Here is a 19121-nt window from a genome sequence, read left to right as displayed (position 1 = left end):
TGGGAGAGATTCTCTGGGGCAGATTCTCTGGGAGAGATTCTCTGGGAGAGATTCTCTGGGAGAGATTCTCTGGGAGAGATTCTCTGGGAGAGATTCTCTGGGACAGATTCTCTGGGGCAGATTCTCTGGGACAGATTCTCTGGGACAGATTCTCTGAGACAGATTGTCTGGGGCAGATTCTCTGGGAGAGATTCTCTGAGACAGATTCTCTGGGACAGATTCTCTGGGGCAGATTCTCTGGGACAGATTCTCTGAGACAGATTCTCTGGGGCAGATTCTCTGGGGCAGATTCTCTGGGAGAGATTCTCTGGGAGAGATTCTCTGAGACAGATTCTCTGGGGCAGATTCTCTGGGACAGATTCTCTGGGACAGATTCTCTGGGACAGATTCTCTGGGACAAATTCTGTGGGAGAGATTCCCTGGGAGAGATTCTCTGGGAGAGATTCTCTGGGACAGATTCTCTGGGACAGATTCTCTGGGACAGATTCTCTGGGACAGATTCTCTGGGACAGATTCTCTGGGACAGATTCTCTGGGGCAGATTCCGTGGGAGAGATTCTCTGGGAGAGATTCTCTGGGACAGATTCTCTGGGGCAGATTCCGTGGGAGCGATTCTCTGGGAGAGATTCTCTGGGAGAGATTCCCTGGGACAGATTCTCTGAGACAGATTCTCTGGGACAGATTCCCTGGGACCGATTCTCTGGGACAGATTCTCTGGGACAGATTCCCTGGGACAGATTCTCTGGGACCGATTCTCTGGGACAGATTCTCTGGGGCAGATTCCGTGGGAGAGATTCTCTGGGAGAGATTCTCTGGGAGAGATTCTCTGGGACAGATTCTCTGGGACAGATTCTCTGAGACAGATTCTCTGGGACAGATTCTCTGGGACACATTCTCTGGGACACATTCTCTGGGGCAGATTCTCTGGGAGAGATTCTCTGGGACAGATTCCCTGGGACAGATTCTCTGGGAGAGATTCTCTGGGACAGATTCTCTGAGACAGATTCTCTGGGGCAGATTCTCTGGGGCAGATTCACTGAGACAGTTTCTCTGGGACAGATTCTCTGGGGCAGATTCTCTGGGACAGATTCTCTGGGACAGATTCTCTGGGAGAGATTCTCTGGGAGAGATTCTCTGGGACAGATTCTCTGGGACAGATTCTCTGGGACAGATTCTCTGGGACAGATTCTCTGGGGCAGATTCTCTGGGGCAGATTCTCTGGGACAGATTCTCTGGGACAGATTCTCTGGGAGATATTCTCTGGGAGAGATTCTCTGGGAGAGATTCTCTGGGACAGATTCCCTGGGACAGATTCTCTGGGAGAGATTCTCTGAGCCAGATTCTCTGGGAGAGATTCTCTGGGACAGATTCTCTGGGACAGATTCTCTGGGACAGATTCTCTGGGAGAGATTCTCTGGGGCGGATTCTCTGGGACGGATTCTCTGGGACAGATTCCCTGGGAGAGATTCTCTGGGACAGATTCTCTGGGAGAGATTCTCTGGGACAGATTCTCTGGGACAGACTCTCTGGGACAGATTCTCTGGGACAGATTCTCTGGGACAGATTCTCTGGGACAGATTCTCTGGGACAGATTCTCTGGGACAGATTCTCTGGGACAGATTCTCTGGGACAGATTCTCTGAGACAGATTCTCTGAGACAGATTCTCTGGGACAGATTCTCTGGGACAGATTCTCTGAGACAGATTCTCTGGGACAGATTCTCTGGGACAGATTCTCTGGGAGAGATTCTCTGGGAGAGATTCTCTGAGACAGATTCTCTGGGACAGATTCTCTGGGGCAGATTCTCTGGGGCAGATTCTCTGGGGCAGATTCTCTGGGGCAGATTCTCTGGGGCAGATTCTCTGGGAGAGATTCTCTGGGAGAGATTCTCTGGGAGAGATTCTCTGGGACAGATTCTCTGGGACAGATTCTCTGGGACAGATTCTCTGGGACAGATTCTCTGGGACAGATTCCCTGGGAGAGATTCTCTGAGACAGATTCTCTGGGACAGGTTCTCTGGGACAGATTCTCTGGGACAGATTCTCTGGGACAGATTCTCTGGGACAGATTCTCTGGGGCAGATTCTCTGGGGCAGATTCTCTGGGACAGATTCCCTGGGACAGATTCTCTGGGAGAGATTCTCTGGGGCAGATTCTCTGGGACAGATTCTCTGGGACAGATTCTCTGCGACAGATTCTCTGCGACAGATTCTCTGCGACAGATTCTCTGCGACAGATTCTCTGCGACAGATTCTCTGGGACAGATTCTCTGGGGCAGATTCTCTGAGACAGATTCTCTGGGACAGATTCTCTGGGAGCGATTCCCTCGGACAGATTCTCTGGGACAGATTCTCTGGGAGAGATTCTCTGGGACAGATTCTCTGGTGCAGATTCTCTGGGACAGATTCCCTGGGACAGATTCTCTGCGACAGATTCTCTGGGAGAGATTCTCTGGGACAGATTCTGTGGGACCGATTCTCTGGGAGAGATTCCCTGGGACAGATTCTCTGGGACAGATTCTCTGGGACAGATTCCCTGGGAGAGATTCCCTGGGACAGATTCTCTGGGAGAGATTCTCTGGGACAGATTCTCTGGGGCAGATTCTCTGGGACAGATTCTCTGGGACAGATTCTCTGGGAGAGATTCTCTGGGACAGATTCTCTGGGACAGATTCTCTGGGACAGATTCTCTGAGACAGATTCTCTGAGACAGATTCTCTGGGACAGATTCTCTGGGAGAGATTCTCTGGGACAGATTCTCTGGGAGAAATTCTCTGAGACAGATTCTCTGGGAGAGATTCTCTGGGAGAGATTCTCTGGGACAGATTCTCTGGGACAGATTCTCTGGGAGAGATTCCCTGGGAGAGATTCCCTGGGAGAGATTCTCTGGGACAGATTCTCTGGGACAGATTCTCTGGGGCAGATTCCGTGGGAGAGATTCTCTGGGAGAGATTCTCTGGGACAGATTCTCTGGGAGAGATTCTCTGGGACAGATTCTCTGGGACAGATTCTCTGGGACAGATTCTCTGGGAGAGATTCTCTGGGACAGATTCTCTGGGACAGATTCTCTGAGGCAGATTCTCTGGGGCAGATTCTCTGGGGCAGATTCTCTGGGGCAGATTCTCTGGGGCAGATTCTCTGGGAGAGATTCTCTGAGACAGATTCTCTGGGACAGATTCTCTGGGAGAGATTCTCTGGGGCAGATTCTCTGGGACAGATTCTCTGGGAGAGATTCTCTGGGAGAGATTCTCTGGGACAGATTCTCTGGGACAGATTCTCTGGAACAGATTCTCTGGGACAGATTCTCTGAGACAGATTCTCTGGGACAGATTCTCTGGGACAGATTCTCTGGGGCAGATTCTCTGGGACAGATTCTCTGGGACAGATTCTCTGGGGCAGACTCCGTGGGAGAGATTCTCCGGGAGAGATTCTCTGGGAGGGATTCTCTGGGAGGGATTCTCTGGGACAGATTCTCTGGGACAGATTCCCTGGGATAGATTCCCTGGGACAGATTCTCTGGGACAGATTCCCTGGGACCGATTCCCTGGGACAGATTCTCTGGGACAGATTCCCTGGGACAGATTCTCTGGGACCGATTCTCTGGGACAGATTCTCTGGGGCAGATTCCGTGGGAGAGATTCTCTGGGAGAGATTCTCTGGGACAGATTCTCTGGGAGAGATTCCCTGGGAGAGATTCTCTGGGAGAGATTCTCTGGGAGAGATTCCCTGGGAGAGATTCCCTGGGAGAGATTCTCTGAGACAGATTCTCTGGGACAGATTCTCTGGGGCAGATTCTCTGGGACAGATTCTCTGAGACAGATTCTCTGGGGCAGATTCTCTGGGAGAGATTCTCTGGGACAGATTCTCTGAGACAGATTCTCTGGGACAGATTCTCTGGGAGAGATTCTCTGGGACAGATTCTCTGGGACAGATTCTCTGGGACAGATTCTCTGGGGCAGATTCTCTGGGGCAGATTCTCTGGGGCAGATTCTCTGGGAGAGATTCTCTGGGACAGATTCTCTGGGACAGATTCTCTGGGAGAGATTCTCTGGGACAGATTCCCTGGGACAGATTCTCTGGGAGAGATTCTCTGGGGCAGATTCTCTGGGACAGATTCTCTGGGACAGATTCTCTGGGACAGATTCTCTGGGAGAGATTCTCTGGGAGAGATTCTCTGGGGCAGATTCTCTGGGACAGATTCTCTGGGACAGATTCCCTGGGAGAGATTCTCTGGGACAGATTCTCTGGGAGAGATTCTCTGGGACAGATTCTCTGGGACAGACTCTCTGGGACAGACTCTCTGGGACAGACTCTCTGGGACAGATTCTCTGGGACAGATTCTCTGGGACAGATTCTCTGAGACAGATTCTCTGGGACAGATTCTCTGGGACAGATTCCCTGGGACAGATTCCCTGGGAGAGATTCTCTGGGACAGATTCTCTGGGACAGATTCCCTGGGAGAGATTCTCTGGGACAGATTCCCTGGGAGAGATTCTCTGGGACAGATTCTCTGGGACAGATTCTCTGAGACAGATTCTCTGGGACAGATTCTCTGGGAGAGATTCTCTGGGAGAGATTCTCTGGGAGAGATTCTCTGGGACAGATTCTCTGGGGCATATTCTCTGAGACAGATTCTCTGGGACAGATTCTCTGGGGCAGATTCTCTGGGGCAGATTCTCTGGGGCAGATTCTCTGGGACAGATTCTCTGGGACAGATTCCCTGGGGCAGATTCCCTGGGACAGATTCTCTGGGACAGATTCTCTGGGACAGATTCTCTGGGGCAGATTCTCTGGGACAGATTCTCTGGGAGAGATTCTCTGAGACAGATTCTCTGAGACAGATTCTCTGGGTGAGATTCTCTGGGACAGATTCTCTGGGACAGATTCTCTGGGACCGATTTTCTGGGACAGATTCTCTGGGAGAGATTCTCTGGGAGAGATTCTCTGGGACAGATTCTCTGGGAGCGATTCTGTGGGACAGATTCTCTGGGACAGATTCTCTGGGACAGATTCTCTGGGGCAGATTCTCTGGGGCAGATTCTCTGGGGCAGATTCTCTGGGACAGATTCCCTGGGACAGATTCCCTGGGAGAGATTCTCTGGGAGAGATTCTCTGGGGCAGATTCTCTGGGACAGATTCTCTGGGACAGATTCTCTGAGACAGATTCTCTGGGACAGATTCTCTGGGAGCGATTCCCTGGGACAGTTTCTCTGGGACAGATTCTCTGGGGCAGATTCTCTGGGGCAGATTCTCTGGGACAGATTCTCTGGGAGAGATTCTCTGGGACAGATTCCCTGGGACAGATTCTCTGGGACAGATTCTCTGGGACAGATTCTCTGGGGCAGATTCCCTGGGACAGATTCTCTGGGACAGATTCTCTGGGAGAGATTCTCTGGGAGATATTCTCTGGGGCAGATTCTCTGGGACAGATTCTCTGGGACAGATTCTCTGGGGCAGATTCCCCGGGACAGATTCTCTGGGGCAGATTCTCTGGGAGAGATTCTCTGGGAGAGATTCTCTGGGACAGATTCTCTGGGACAGATTCTCTGAGACAGATTCTCTGGGACAGATTCTCTGGGACAGATTCTCTGAGACAGATTCCCTGGGAGAGATTCTCTGGGACAGATTCTCTGGGAGAGATTCTCTGAGACAGATTCTCTGAGACAGATTCTCTGAGACAGATTCTCTGGGGCAGATTCTCTGGGGCAGATTCTCTGAGACAGATTCTCTGAGACAGATTCTCTGGGACAGATTCTCTGGGAGAGATTCTCTGGGAGAGATTCTCTGGGACAGATTCTCTGAGACAGATTCTCTGAGACAGATTCTCTGGGACAGATTCCCTGGGAGAGATTCTCTGCGACAGATTCTCTGGGAGAGCTTCTCTGGGAGAGATTCCCTGGGAGCGATTCCCAGGCAGCGATTCCATGGGGGGGTTTCCTGATCTTTGGCCTCTGTCCCTCAAAATCAAACATTCCAACACAGGTTTAAATGTTCGAGGTTAAACCGGGGATCCGGACTTTGTTGTGGCAATAACATAGAGACCCAGCTGTAAGACTACACCAATCCCATACCATAATAGGCTGGGAAACTGGTATTTATATGACGACAAATATGTTTTTGATTACTGATACAATACTGGTGAGTGACAGATACTTGACAGTCAGGGTGTAATGTCGGGATGCAGCCAAACTATACGGCGTAAATGAGCTAATTACTGGGGTACGGTGAAGACTAACTCCCTCAATTCGCGAATCTGTCTCCAAACGGTTGGCTGCACAAAACATGGGAAACTGACGGACAGGGAAGGAACTATTGGTGCATCTCACCTGTCCCAAATGGTTGTGATGTATTGTGCATCAAAATACAGACACTCCCCACCCCACCCCACCCAACCCACAGCCATGAAATCTCCTGGGAGAGGTGAAGAAAAACAATTAAAATTCCTCTCCAATCCCTTTAGGTGAACTAGTCTAGCAGATGACATTGACGCTGTTTAATGTTACACAGTGAAAGGAAAGATCACTCCTTTCTATAGCGCCTTTTGTCTCCTCAGGCCGCCCCAAAGCGTTTCACAGACAACAAAGGACCTTTCGGAAGTGTAGTTGCTGTTGTAATGTAGGACTCGCGGCAGCCAATTTGCGCACAGCAAGCTCCCGCAAACAGCAATGTGATAATGACCAGAGCATCTGTTGGAAGTGATGTTGGTTGAGAGATAAATACTGGTCCCAGGACCCTGCTCTTCTTCGACATAGTGGCTGTGAGATCTTTCAGGTCCACCTCAGACATCCACGGTTTAATGTCTTATCCGAAAGACGGCACCTCCAACAGTGCGGCGCTCCCTCAGCAATGCCCTGGGAGTGTCAGCATGGATTATGGGCTCAAGTCTCTACCTTTGGTAAGAGGTGATCTCCACCCCAGCCAGAAACTTGTCCAGCCCTCGCTTGAAGGAGTTCAGCAAAGTGTCCGCCGCACGAGCCGACAGCCTGTTCCACAGGCCCGTTATTCCATTATTCTCTGGGGAAAGTATCACTTCCTAACATCTAACCTAGATCTGCCCTTATAAAACTTGTAAATGTGATTCCTGCTCCTCTCTAAGCTAATCGAGTCGAAACAATTTGTCCACATGAGCAAAATCTAGTCCCTTCATAATTTTATTCAACATTAGCTTATCCTTACCCAATATGGCGGGTGGCGCCCCTCCAGTCGGAAGTGCTCGCACTCTTCCTGCCTGGCATTTTGAGTGCCTTAGGAGGCCGCGTAACGCCTGAAAAAGGGCTCATTTCAAGGCCAATGCCTTTGCACATTCATTGTCTCAGCATCAGTCATTCTCACTCGTGGGTGGAATTATTCTCACAACCTCCCTTTGCACCGAACACACCGACCTACAAACGCCTGAGGTTCCCCCCACCACCGCTGCCCAGGGCTCTCTGATTCATTGCAAGAAGACAGACGAGGGGGACATGAGTTGCCCACCGATTGTGTCCCCTCTGCTCCTGGAGCTGAGCTGGCATTAGGAGCTCTTGTCTAAGGTTCACTGCTGCCTGTCCAGTGACATGGGAGTCTTAATTGAGGTGTATGAAATTATGAGGGGCCTGGATAGAGTGGATAGGAAGGACCTATTTCCCTTAAGAGAGGTCAATAACCAGGGGGCAGAGATTTAAAATAATTGGCAGAAGGATTAGAGGGGAGTTCAGGAGAACTTTTTTCACCCAGAGGGTGGTGGGGGTCTGGAACTCACTGCCTGAAAGGGTGGTAGAGGCAGAAACACTCATCACATTTAAAAAGTAATAACGATAGCAAAATACTGCAGATGTTGGAAATCCGAAATAACAACAGAAAATGCTGGAAAAACTCAGCAAGTCAGGCAACATCCGTGGAGAGAAATTTGAGTTGACGTTTCGGGTTTGACCCTTCTTCAAAACTGGAGAGAAAAGGAACTAGATCGAAGGCAGGGCTGCGATCGGACAAAAGAATAAAAGAACCAAAAGAAGTAAAAGAGATTAGAAGCTAGACGAGATGGTAATAGGCTGTGATTAGGTGTAAAGTGTGCTGGCAGGGCAAAAGATAGCTGCCAGGTGTGAGAGAGAAACAAAAGGAAAGGGGGGGGGGAAAGGAAAGGAGTGGAAAAATATAAGTGAAAATGAAATAGGGGCCGAGGTTATGATCTGAAATTGTTGAACTCGATATTGAGACCGGAAGGCTGCAGACTGCCTAATCGGAAGATGAGGTGCTGTTCCTCGAGTTTACGTTGAGCTTCCGTGGAACAGTACAAGAGGCCAAGGACGGTGAGGTCTGAGTGGGAATGGAGCGGTGAATTGAAATGACAGGCGACCGGAAGCTCGGGGTCACCCTTACGGACTGAACGGAGGTGTTCCGCAAAGCGGTCACCCAATCTGCGTTTGGTCTCCCCAATACATTTAAAAAGTACTTGGATATGCACGGTGGCATAGTGGTTAGCACTGTTGCCTCACAGCGCCAGGGACCCGGGTTCAAATCCGGCCTCGGGGGACTGTTTGTGTGGAGTTTGCACATTCTCCCCGTGTTTGCGTGGGTTTTCTCCGGGTGCTCCGGTTTCCTCCCACAGTCCAAAGATGCGCGGGTTAGGTTGATTGGCCATGATAAAAATTGACCCTTAGTGTTAGGGGGGATTAAATACGTGGGGTTACGGGGATATGGCTTGGGTGGGATGGCTGTCGGTGTAGGGACCGGGTGCTAGGGTTTGGATGATCAGCCATGATCTCGTTGAATGGCGGAGCAGGCTCGAAGGGCCGAATGGCCTACTCCTGCTCCTATCTTCTATGTTTCTATGTCTATGAAGTGCCGTAACCTGCAGGGCTACGGACCAAGAGCTGGAAAGTGGGTTTAGGCTGGAGAGCTCTTTGTCTTTCGGCATGGCCACGATGGGCCGAATGGCCTCCTTCTGTGCCGTAAATTTATATGATTTATGATTCTATGTTTCTCTAAAAGCTACAGACCCAGCTCTTTGAGCCTATCTGGGTAACCAAAATGTTTTAGACTGGGAATTAATCCTCTGCACCCTTTCCAAAGCCTCAATACCACTATGTGAAGAGACCAAAGCTGGACACAGTAGAAGGGAATGGTAGCACAGTGGTAATATTACTGGGGAGAAAGCAGGGACAGGGTACTGAATTTGGATGATCAGCCATGATCTCATTAAATGGCGGAATAGGCCCGAGGTACCCAATAGCCTACTCCTGCTCCTATCTTCTATGTTTCTGTGGACTATTAATCCAGAGGCCTTCAACATAATGATTCTACAGTAACATGAGTTCAAATCCCACCATTTAAATTCAGTTAATTAAATAAATCTGGAACTAAAAAGCTAGTATCAGTAATGCTGACCACGAAACTACTTGATTGTTGTCTGAAACCCATCTGGTTTATTAATGTCCCTTTACGGAAGGAAATCTGCTGCCTTTACCTGGTCTGGCCTACAATGTGACTCCTAGACCCATGGCAATGTGGTTGACTCTGAAATGGCCTAGCAAGCCACGCAAGGGCAATTAGGAATGGGCAATAAATGCTAGCCTTGCCAGTAACACCCATATCCTGTGAAAAAATTCCAAGTGAGGCTTGTACAAGGACAGAATTTTGTTTTCCCTCCCACATGGCAGCTGTCTTTCATTCTGCCAGCGCAACTCCCACCCCATCTCGAGCCACCCTTTGCTCCTTAACCTGTCCCATTACCACCGCCTCTCGCCTTGAATATCTCTTAATGTCTCTCAATGTCTCTTAATCTCTCCTGCTTTCTATCCTATCACTGACCTTCCCTTTTGTTCTTTCATCCCCTCCCCCTTTTCCCAGCCCCTAAACCTGCTTTCCCTTTCCTGCTTGTTTCCAGTTCTGACGAAGGGTCATCGACCTGAAACATTGACTCTGTTTCTCTCTCCACGGATGTTGCCTGGCCTGCTGAGTTTTTCCAGCATTTTCTGTTGTTATTTGGGATTTCCAGCATCCACAGTATTTTGCTATCGCCTCGACAGAATGCTGGGGTTTGTTTTGAAGAGAATTGCGCTGTGAATACTCCCGAGAAATACTGTTCATTCCACTACAGCTTCATGGTGCTGGCTCGGAACATTTAGATATTGACGCACTGCAACACCCAGATCTCTCTCTTTCAGCTCAGTTTCGAATTATGTTTCCTGTAGGGAGTGTCTATGTTTAGCATTGGACCAGCTCATGTGGATAACACTACACTATTCCACAGTATTTGCCAAGCATAGACTCAATCCCCCAACACATCGAGATCTGCTTGCAGTACCACAGCATCCTGATTCTCACTCATACCTTGGTGTCATCCACAAACTGGTGAGCACCAGCAGCAGCTAATAAACAGGCAGCACTGGGCAATGGTAGGAGGGCTAGACAGTGTCAAAGAGGATAAAGAGCTTTACTCCATGTCTAATCCGTGCTGTACCTGCCCTGGGAGTGTTTGATGGGACAGTGTAGAGGGAGCTTTCCTCTGTATCTGACCCGTGCTGTACCTGCCCCGGGAGTGTTTGATGGGACAGTGTAGAGGGAGCTTTACTCTGTATCTAACCCGTGCTGTACCTGCCCTGGGAGTGTTTGATGGGACAGTGTAGAGAGAGCTTTACTCTGTATCTAACCCGTGCTATACCTGCCCTGGGAGTGTTTGATGGGACAGTGTAGAGGGAGCTTTACTCTGTATCTAACCCGTGCTGTACCTGTCCTGGGAGTGTTTGATGGGACAGTGTAGAGAGAGCTTTACTCTGTATCTAACCCGTGCTATACCTGCCCTGGGAGTGTTTGATGGGACAGTGTAGAGGGAGCTTTACTCTGTATCTACCCCGTGCTGTACCTGCCCTGGGAGTGTTTGATGGGACAGTGTAGAGGGAGCTTTACTCTGCATCTAACCCCGTGCTGTACCTGCCCTAGCAGAATTTGATGGGACAGTGTAGAGGGAGCTTTACTCTGTATCTAACCCGTGCTATACCTGCCCTGGGCGTGTTTGATGGGACAGTGTAGAGGGAGCTTTACTCTGTATCTAACCCATGCTGTACCTGCCCTGGGAGTGTTTGATGGGACAGTGTAGAGGGAGCTTTACTCTGTATCTAACCCGTGCTGTACCTGCCCTGGGAGTGTTTGATGGGGACAGTGTAGAGGGAGCTTTACTCTGTATCTAACCCCGTGCTGTACCTGCCCTAGCAGAATTTGATGGGACAGTGTAGAGGGAGCTTTACTCTGTATCTAACCCGTGCTATACCAGCCCTGGGAGTGTTTGATGGGACAGTGCAGAGGGAGCTTTACTCTATCTAACCCGTGCTGTACCTGCCCTGGGAGTGTTTGGTGGGACAGTGCGTTACTGAAATAAACATTTTTCCATTCCCAGCACTAACAAAGTTGCCCCCAAAATGGATTTGTTCCCAGTCTCTGAGGGGCACCTGCTTGAGGAGGAGACCTACAGACTGCGGCAGTGTTGAACTGATGTTTATGCAGCTCTGCCGTCTCCTTCGAGAGGGTTCAGCTGCTCGATTCTGAAACGCCGTGCCAGGAAATCAATCGCCTTTGACCCTGAGCGAGGAGCACTCCTCTCCACGTTCTAACTCTGATTAAATGTTTCCGAACAAACACTTCTGATTTCCCAATGGCCTCATTAATGGCTGCACCAAGCATCTGGCTGCTTCCTGACAGCTTCCTGTCAGTCGACCTCAGTGTTTATTCATGAATGGATTATGAGCCAAGTCTTGTCCTTGTGTGTAGCCTGGACGGTGGAGTGACCGGCAAATGTTACACTCTCACCGCCCCCTCCACCACCCAAATGATGCAGGCTGTGTATTCTGCGGCGAATGTCTCACCTCCTGACTCCCCAAAGCCTTTCCACCATCTACAAGGCACAAGTAAGGAGTGTGATGGAATACTCTCCACTTGCCTGGATGAGTGCAGCTCCAACAACACTCAAGAAGCTCGACACCATCCAGGACAAAGCAGCCCGCTTGACGGGCACCCCATCCACCACCTTCAACATTCACTCCCTCCACCACTGGCGCACCGTGGCTGCAGTGTGTACCATCTATAAGATGCACTGCAGCAACTCCCAAACCCGCGACCTCTACCACCTAGAAGGGCAAGGGCAGCAGGCGCTTGGGGACACCACCACCTCCAAGTTCCCCTCCAAGTCACACACCATCCTGGTTTGGAGATATATCGGCCGTTCCTTCATCGTCGCTGGGTCAAAATCCTGGAACTCCCTCCCTAACAGCACTGTGGGAGCACCTTCACCACATGGACTGCAGCGGTTCAAGAAGGCGGCTCACCACCACCTTCTCAAGGGCAATTAGGGATGGGCAATAAAAGCTGGCCTTGCCAAGAATGATTTTATTTTTAAAGAATGATAGGTGTTGCAAATTTCAGATTTACCCTAGATATGTTCTTGAATGAGAAAGGGCTCCTCCATTAAGCAGACCCTTCGTCCCTTACGATCAGAGTTTGCCTCTAACACCAATAACTGATTACACAATGGAGTACGCCCGCATGTCCTCTACTCAAATCTTCCGAGGTGTGGACTGATTAACATAGGATCGGGGAGAAGGCCACTCAGCCCCTCGAGCCTGTTACATAGAAACAGGAGGAGCCATTAAGCTCCTCGAGCCTGTTACATAGAAACACGAAGAGGCCACTCAGCCCCTCGAGCCTGTTACATAGAAACAGGAGGAGCCATTAAGCTCCTCGAGCCTGTTACATAGAAACACGAAGAGGCCACTCAGCCCCTCGAGCCTGTTACATAGAAACACAAAGAGGCCATTCAGCCCCTCGAGCCTGTTACATAGGAACATGAAGAGGCCATTTAGCCCCTCGAGCCTGTTACATAGGAACACAAAGAGGCCATTTAGCCCCTCGAGCCTGTTACATAGGAACATGAAGAGGCCATTTAGCCCCTCGAGCCTGTTACATAGAAACACAAAGAGGCCATTCAGTCCCTCGAGCCTGTTACATAGAAACACAAAGAGGCCATTCAGCCCCTCGAGCCTGTTACATAGAAACACAAAGAGGCCATTCAGCCCCTCGAGCCTGTTACATAGAAACACGAAGGAGCCATTCAGCCCCTCAAGCCTGCTGCATAGGAACACGAAGAGGCCATTCAGTCCCTCGAGCCTGTTACAAAGGAACATGAAGAGGCCATTCAGCCCCTTGAGCCTGTTACAAAGGAACAGGGGGAGGCCATTCAGCCCCTCGAGACTGTTACATAGGAACAGGAGGAGACCAGTCAGTCCCTCGGACCTGTTACATAGGAACAGGAGGAGGTCTTTCAGCCCCTCGGGCCTGTTACATAGGAACAGGAGGAGACCAGTCAGTCCCTCGGACCTGTTACATAGGAACAGGAGGAGATCAGTCAGTCCCTCGGACCTGTTACATAGGAACAGGAGGAGGCGCATTCAGTCCCTCGGACCTGTTACATAGGAACAGGAGGAGGTCTTTCAGCCCCTCGGGCCTGTTACACAGGAACAGGAGGAGGCCCATTCAGCCCCTTGGACTTGTTACACAGGAACAGGAGGAGATCAGTCAGCCCCTCGGGCCTGTTACATAGGAACAGGAGGAGGTCTTTCAGCCCCTCGGGCCTGTTACATAGGAACAGGAGGAGACCAGTCAGTCCCTCGGACCTGTTACATTGGAACAGAAGGAGGCCATTCAGCCCCTCGAGCCCGTTGCCCCATTCAATCAGATCATGGCGGATTTGTATCTCAACTCGATTTACCCCCCTTTATTCCATATTACTTAGTGCCTTTACCCAACCACAAGCTATCGCTCTCAGTCCTGCGACTTGGACCCCAGCATCCACAGCCATTTGGGGGAGGCTGTTCCTGATTTCCACTACCCTTAACCCTTGAATGAGATGGGGCTTGGTATAAAACATTAACCTGCTCTTATAGTCATAGTCATAGTCATAGAGTCATAGAGTTATACAGCACAGAAAGAGGCCCTTTGGCCCATCGTGTCCGCGCCGGCCATCAAGCCCTGTCTAATCTAATCCCATTTTCCAGCACTTGGTCCGTAGCCTTGTATGCTATGGCGTTTCAAGTGCTCATCTAAATGCTTCTTGAATGTTGTGAGGGTTCCTGCCTCTACCACCCTTTCAGGCAGTGAGTTCCAGATTCCAACCACCCTCTGGGTGAAAAAGTTTTTCCTCAAATCCCCTCTAAACCTCCTGCCCCTTACCTTGAAACTATGCCCCCTGGTTATTGACCCCTCTACTAAGGGGAAAAGTTCCTTTCTATCTACCCTATCTATGTCCCTCATAATTTTGTACACCTCAATCAGGTCTCCCCTCAGCCTTCTCTGCTCTAAGGAAAACAACCCCAGCCTGTCCAGTCTCTCTTCATAGCTGAAGCGCTCCAGCCCAGGTAACATCCTGGTGAATCTGCTCTGCACCCTCTCCAATGCAGTCACATCCTTCCTATAGTGTGGTGACCAGAACTGCACACAGTATTCCAGCTGTGGCCCAACTAGCGTTTTGTACTATTTTGATCTATTTTACAATTGCTCAGTGAACGTACAGATTAACAGTTGTGCAATTCTCACCTCACTTCAATGCCCCCTCGGTAATAACCGGGGAAGTGACAGCTTTCTTTCATTATCCCTGTGGCAGAGACGGAGCCAGCCTTACCCTAGGCTTGGCCATCTATCCACCAAAGGTGGACTCGCTGAGACCCTTCCCTGCCTCTCTCAGCTGAACTCATCCACCCACCCAAAAAATGTGTGCTGTTTCTCCCCGCTCGGGACAGGAAGGTGAAGGCTTGACCTCTGACCCCCTTCTCTGTCTAGGGGTCGGCCAGTGGAGCTGCTAATCAAACAGGCACTGAGGGTAGAGGCTCCCGAACCCCGACCCCCGACTCTTACAAAATGGATAGGGTTTACCGCAACACGACGGGTTCGGAAGGACTCCCATTGGCTGATCTGCAGAGAGGGAGAACTTTGTGGACTGGCCTGTCTGGCTTCAATGCACATCTACTCCCCTTCCTCACATTCATGGATATAAACCTCCCCAACCATGGCACTAGTTGGCAGGTGCAATCCCTGCAGGCTGTGGAAACTGTCCTGAATTAAAAGGGCCATCCCTCTCACCACTTGGCTCCAGGAGTGGCCAGGGTGTGTAAGTGTTGTGAGTGTTGAACAGGATTGCTTCCGTCCAACTGCTACACATTCCCCCAGGAGGCAGTGATCCCTCCCGGCACTCCCTCTGTTATCGGTTCCGTCCAGTTTTCCATCAGCTGAAACGCTTCTCTTCTCATTTCTCCCAACAGACTGAGCACAAAATGTCCGTCGAAGAGGTTTGTCGGAAGCACAGTGCCGACTGTGTTCAGGTCAGTGAGACACGTCGTCATTAACCTCGTCCCCCATCCATCGAAACATCCCATCAACCGTCCCGTCCGTCCAACCGTCCGTCCAACCGTCCCGTCCAACCGTCCCGTCCGACAGTGCCGACTGTGTGCAAGTCTGTGAGACACATCGTCATTAACCTCGTCCCCCGTCCATCGAAACATCCCATCAACGGACCCGTCCATCGAAACATCCCATCAACCGTCCCGTCCGTCCAACCGTCCCGTCCGTCCAACCGTCCCGTCCAACCGTCCCGTCCGACAGTGCCGACTGTGTGCAGGTCAGTGAGACACGTCGTCATTAACCTCGTCCCCCGTCCATCGAAACATCCCATCAACGGGCCCGTCCATCGAAACATCCCATCAACAGTCCCGTCCATCGAAACATCCCATCAACCGTCCCGTCCGACAGTGCCGACTGTGTGCAGGTCAGTGAGATACGTCGTCATTAACCTCGTCCCCCACTCATCGAAACATCCCATCAACGGTCCCGTCCAACCGTCCCGTCCATCCAACCGTCCCATCCGTCCAACCGTCCCGTCCAACCGTCCCGTCCGACAGTGCCGACTGTGTGCAGGTCAATAAGACACGTCGTCATTAACCTCGTCCCCCACTCATCGAAACATCCCATCAACCGTCCCGTCCGTCCAACAGTCCCGTCCGTCCAACCGTCCCGTCCGTCCAACCGTCCCGTCCGACAGTGCCGACTGTGTGCAGGTCAGTGAGACACGTCATTATTAACCTCGTCCCCCGTCCGTCGAAACATCCCATCAACGGGCCCATCCGTCCAACCGTTCCATCAACCGTCCCGTCCAACCGTCCCGTCCATCCAACCGTCCCGTCCGTCCAACCGTCCCGTCCGACAGTGCCGACTGTGTGCAGGTCAGTGAGACACGTCGTCATTAATCTCGTCCCCCACTCATCGAAACATCCCACCAACGGTCCCGTCCATCGAAACATCCGATCAACAGTCCCGTCCATCAAAACATCCCATCAACTGTCCCGTCCAACCGTCCCGTCCGACAGTGCCGACTGTGTGCAGGTCAGTGAGACACGTCGTCATTAACCTCGTCCCCCATCCATCGAAACATCCCATCAACGGGCCCATCCGTCCAACCGTCCCATCACCCATCCCGTCCGTCCAACCGTCCCGTCCGACAGTGCCGACTGTGTGCAGGTCAGTGAGACACGTCGGCATTAACCTCGTCCCCCACTCATCGAAACGTCCCATCAACCGTCCCATCCGTCCAACCGTTCCATCAACCGTCCCGTCCAACCGTCCCGTCCATCCAACCGTCCCGTCCAACCGTCCCGTCCAACCGTCCCGTCCGTCCAACTGTCCCGTCCGTCCAACCGTCCCGTCCGTCCAACCGTCCCGTCCCGTCCAACCGTCCCGTCCGTCCAACCGTCCCGTCCGTCCAACCGTCCCGTCCGTCCAACCGTCCCGTCCGTCCAACCGTCCCGTCCGTCCAACCGTCCCGTCCGTCCAACAGTCCCGTCCGTCCAACCGTCCCGTCCGTCCAACCGTCCCGTCCGTCCAACCGTCCCGTCCGTCCAACCGTCCCGTCCGTCCAACCGTCCCTTCCGTCCAACCGTCCCGTCCGTCCAACCGTCCCGTCCGTCCAACCGTCCCATCCAACCGTCCCGTCCATCCAACCGTCGCTTCCGTCCAACCGTCCCATCCAACAGTCCCGTCCGTCCAACCGTCCCATCCGTCCAACCGTCCCATCCAACCGTCCCGTCCATCCAACCGTCCCTTCCGTCCAACCGTCCCGTCCGTCCAACCGTCCCGTCCGTCCAACCGTCCCGTCCGTCCAACCGTCCCATCCAACCGTCCCTTCCGTCCAACCGTCCCGTCCGTCCAACCGTCCCGTCCGTCCAACCGTCCCGTCTTTCCAGCCGTCCCGTCCGTCCAACCGTCCCGTCCGTCCAACCGTCCCGTCCGTCCAACCGTCCCGTCTTTCCAGCCGTCCCGTCCGTCCAACCGTCCCGTCCGTCCAACCGTCCCATCCGTCCAACCGTCCCGTCCAGTCCAACCGTCCCATCTGTCCAACCGTCCCATCCAGTCCAACCATCCCGTCCATCCAACCGTCTCGTCCGTCCAACAGTCCCGTCCGTCCAACCGTCCCGTCCGTCCAACCGTCCCATCCAACCATCCCGTCCCATCCAACCGTCCCGTCCGTCCAACCGTCCCGTCCAACCGTCCCGTCCCGTCCGTCCAACCGTCCCGTCCCGTCCGTCCAACCGTCCCGTCCCATCCAACCGTCCCGTCCGTCCAACTGTCCCGTCCGTCCAACCGTCCCGTCCGTCCAACTGTCCCGTCCCATCCAACCGTCCCGTCCGTCCAACCGTCCCGTCCGTCCAACAGTCCCGTCCGTCCAACAGTCCCGTCCGTCCAACCGTCCCGTCCGTCCAACCGTCCCGTCCGTCCAACAGTCCCGTCCGTCCAACAGTCCCGTCCGTCCAACCGTCCCAACCGTCCCGTCCGTCCAACCGTCCCGTCCAACCGTCCCGTCCGTCCAACAGTCCCGTCCGTCCAACAGTCCCGTCCGTCCAACCGTCCCGTCCGTCCAACCGTCCTGTCCGTCCAACAGTCCCGTCCGTCCAACCGTCCCAACCGTCCCGTCCGTCCAACCGTCCCGTCCAACCATCCCGTCCCGTCCGTCCAACCGTCCCATCCAACCGTCCCGTCCGTCCAACCGTCCCGTCCGTCCAACCGTCCCGTCCGTCCAACCGTCCCGTCCGTCCAACCGTCCCGTCCGTCCAACCGTCCCGTCCGTCCAACCGTCCCGTCCGTCCAACCGTCCCGTCCGTCCAACCGTCCCGTCCGTCCAACCGTCCCGTCCGTCCAACCGTCCCGTCCGTCCAACCGTCCCGTCCATCCAACCGTCCCATCCAACCGTCCCGTCCCATCCAACCGTCCCATCCATCCAACCGTCCCGTCCCATCCAACCGTCCCATCTGTCCAACCGTCCCATCCAGTCCAACCATCCCGTCCATCCAACCGTCTCGTCTGTCCAACAGTCCCGTCCGTCCAACCGTCCCGTCCCGTCCGTCCAACCGTCCCATCCAACCATCCCGTCCCATCCAACCGTCCCGTCCGTCCAACCGTCCCGTCCAACCGTCCCGTCCCGTCCGTCCAACCGTCCCGTCCGTCCAATCGTCCCGTCCCATCCAACCGTCCCGTCCGTCCAACTGTCCCGTCCGTCCAACCGTCCCGTCCGTCCAACTGTCCCGTCCCGTCCAACCGTCCCGTCCGTCCAACCGTCCCGTCCGTCCAACCGTCCCGTCCGTCCAACCGTCCCTTCTGTCCAACCGTCCCGTCCGTCCAACAGTCCCGTCCGTCCAACCGTCCCGTCCGTCCAACCGTCCTGTCCGTCCAACAGTCCCGTCCGTCCAACAGTCCCGTCCGTCCAACCGTCCCAACCGTCCCGTCCGTCCAACCGTCCCGTCCAACCATCCCGTCCCGTCCATCCAACCGTCCCATCCGACCGTCCCGTCCGACAGTGCCGACTGTGTGCAGGTCAGTGAGATACGTCGTCATTAACCTCGTCCCCCACTCATCGAAACATCCCATCAATGGGCCCGTCCATCGAAACATCCCATCAACAGTCCCGTCCATCGAAACGTCCCATCAACGGTCCCCTCCGTCCAACCGTCCCATCAACCGTCCCGTCCAACCGTCCCGTCCATCCAACCGTCCCGTCCAACCGTCCCGTCCAACAGTGCCGACTGTGTGCAGGTCAGTGAGACACGTCAGCATTAACC

At 53.1% G+C, this 19121-nt stretch overlaps 1 protein-coding gene across 1 annotated transcript in view; it reads left to right on the top strand.

The window, feature by feature from the left end:
* atp1a3b (ATPase Na+/K+ transporting subunit alpha 3b) overlaps positions 1–19121 on the top strand; it is a 131955-nt gene that overhangs the window by 50641 nt on the left and 62193 nt on the right. The window contains exon 2 of the mRNA XM_086003905.1: positions 15279–15338. Coding sequence (XP_085860031.1) covers positions 15279–15338 — 60 coding nt within the window. The remainder of the gene's footprint in view (positions 1–15278; positions 15339–19121) is intronic.

The sequence above is a fragment of the Somniosus microcephalus genome, chromosome 12 (assembly GCF_052327205.1).
Source record: "Somniosus microcephalus isolate GS21.2 chromosome 12, FLI_Smic_1.0, whole genome shotgun sequence".
Classification (NCBI taxonomy): Eukaryota; Metazoa; Chordata; class Chondrichthyes; order Squaliformes; family Somniosidae; genus Somniosus; species Somniosus microcephalus.
This window is presented reverse-complemented; position numbering and strand designations above follow the sequence as displayed.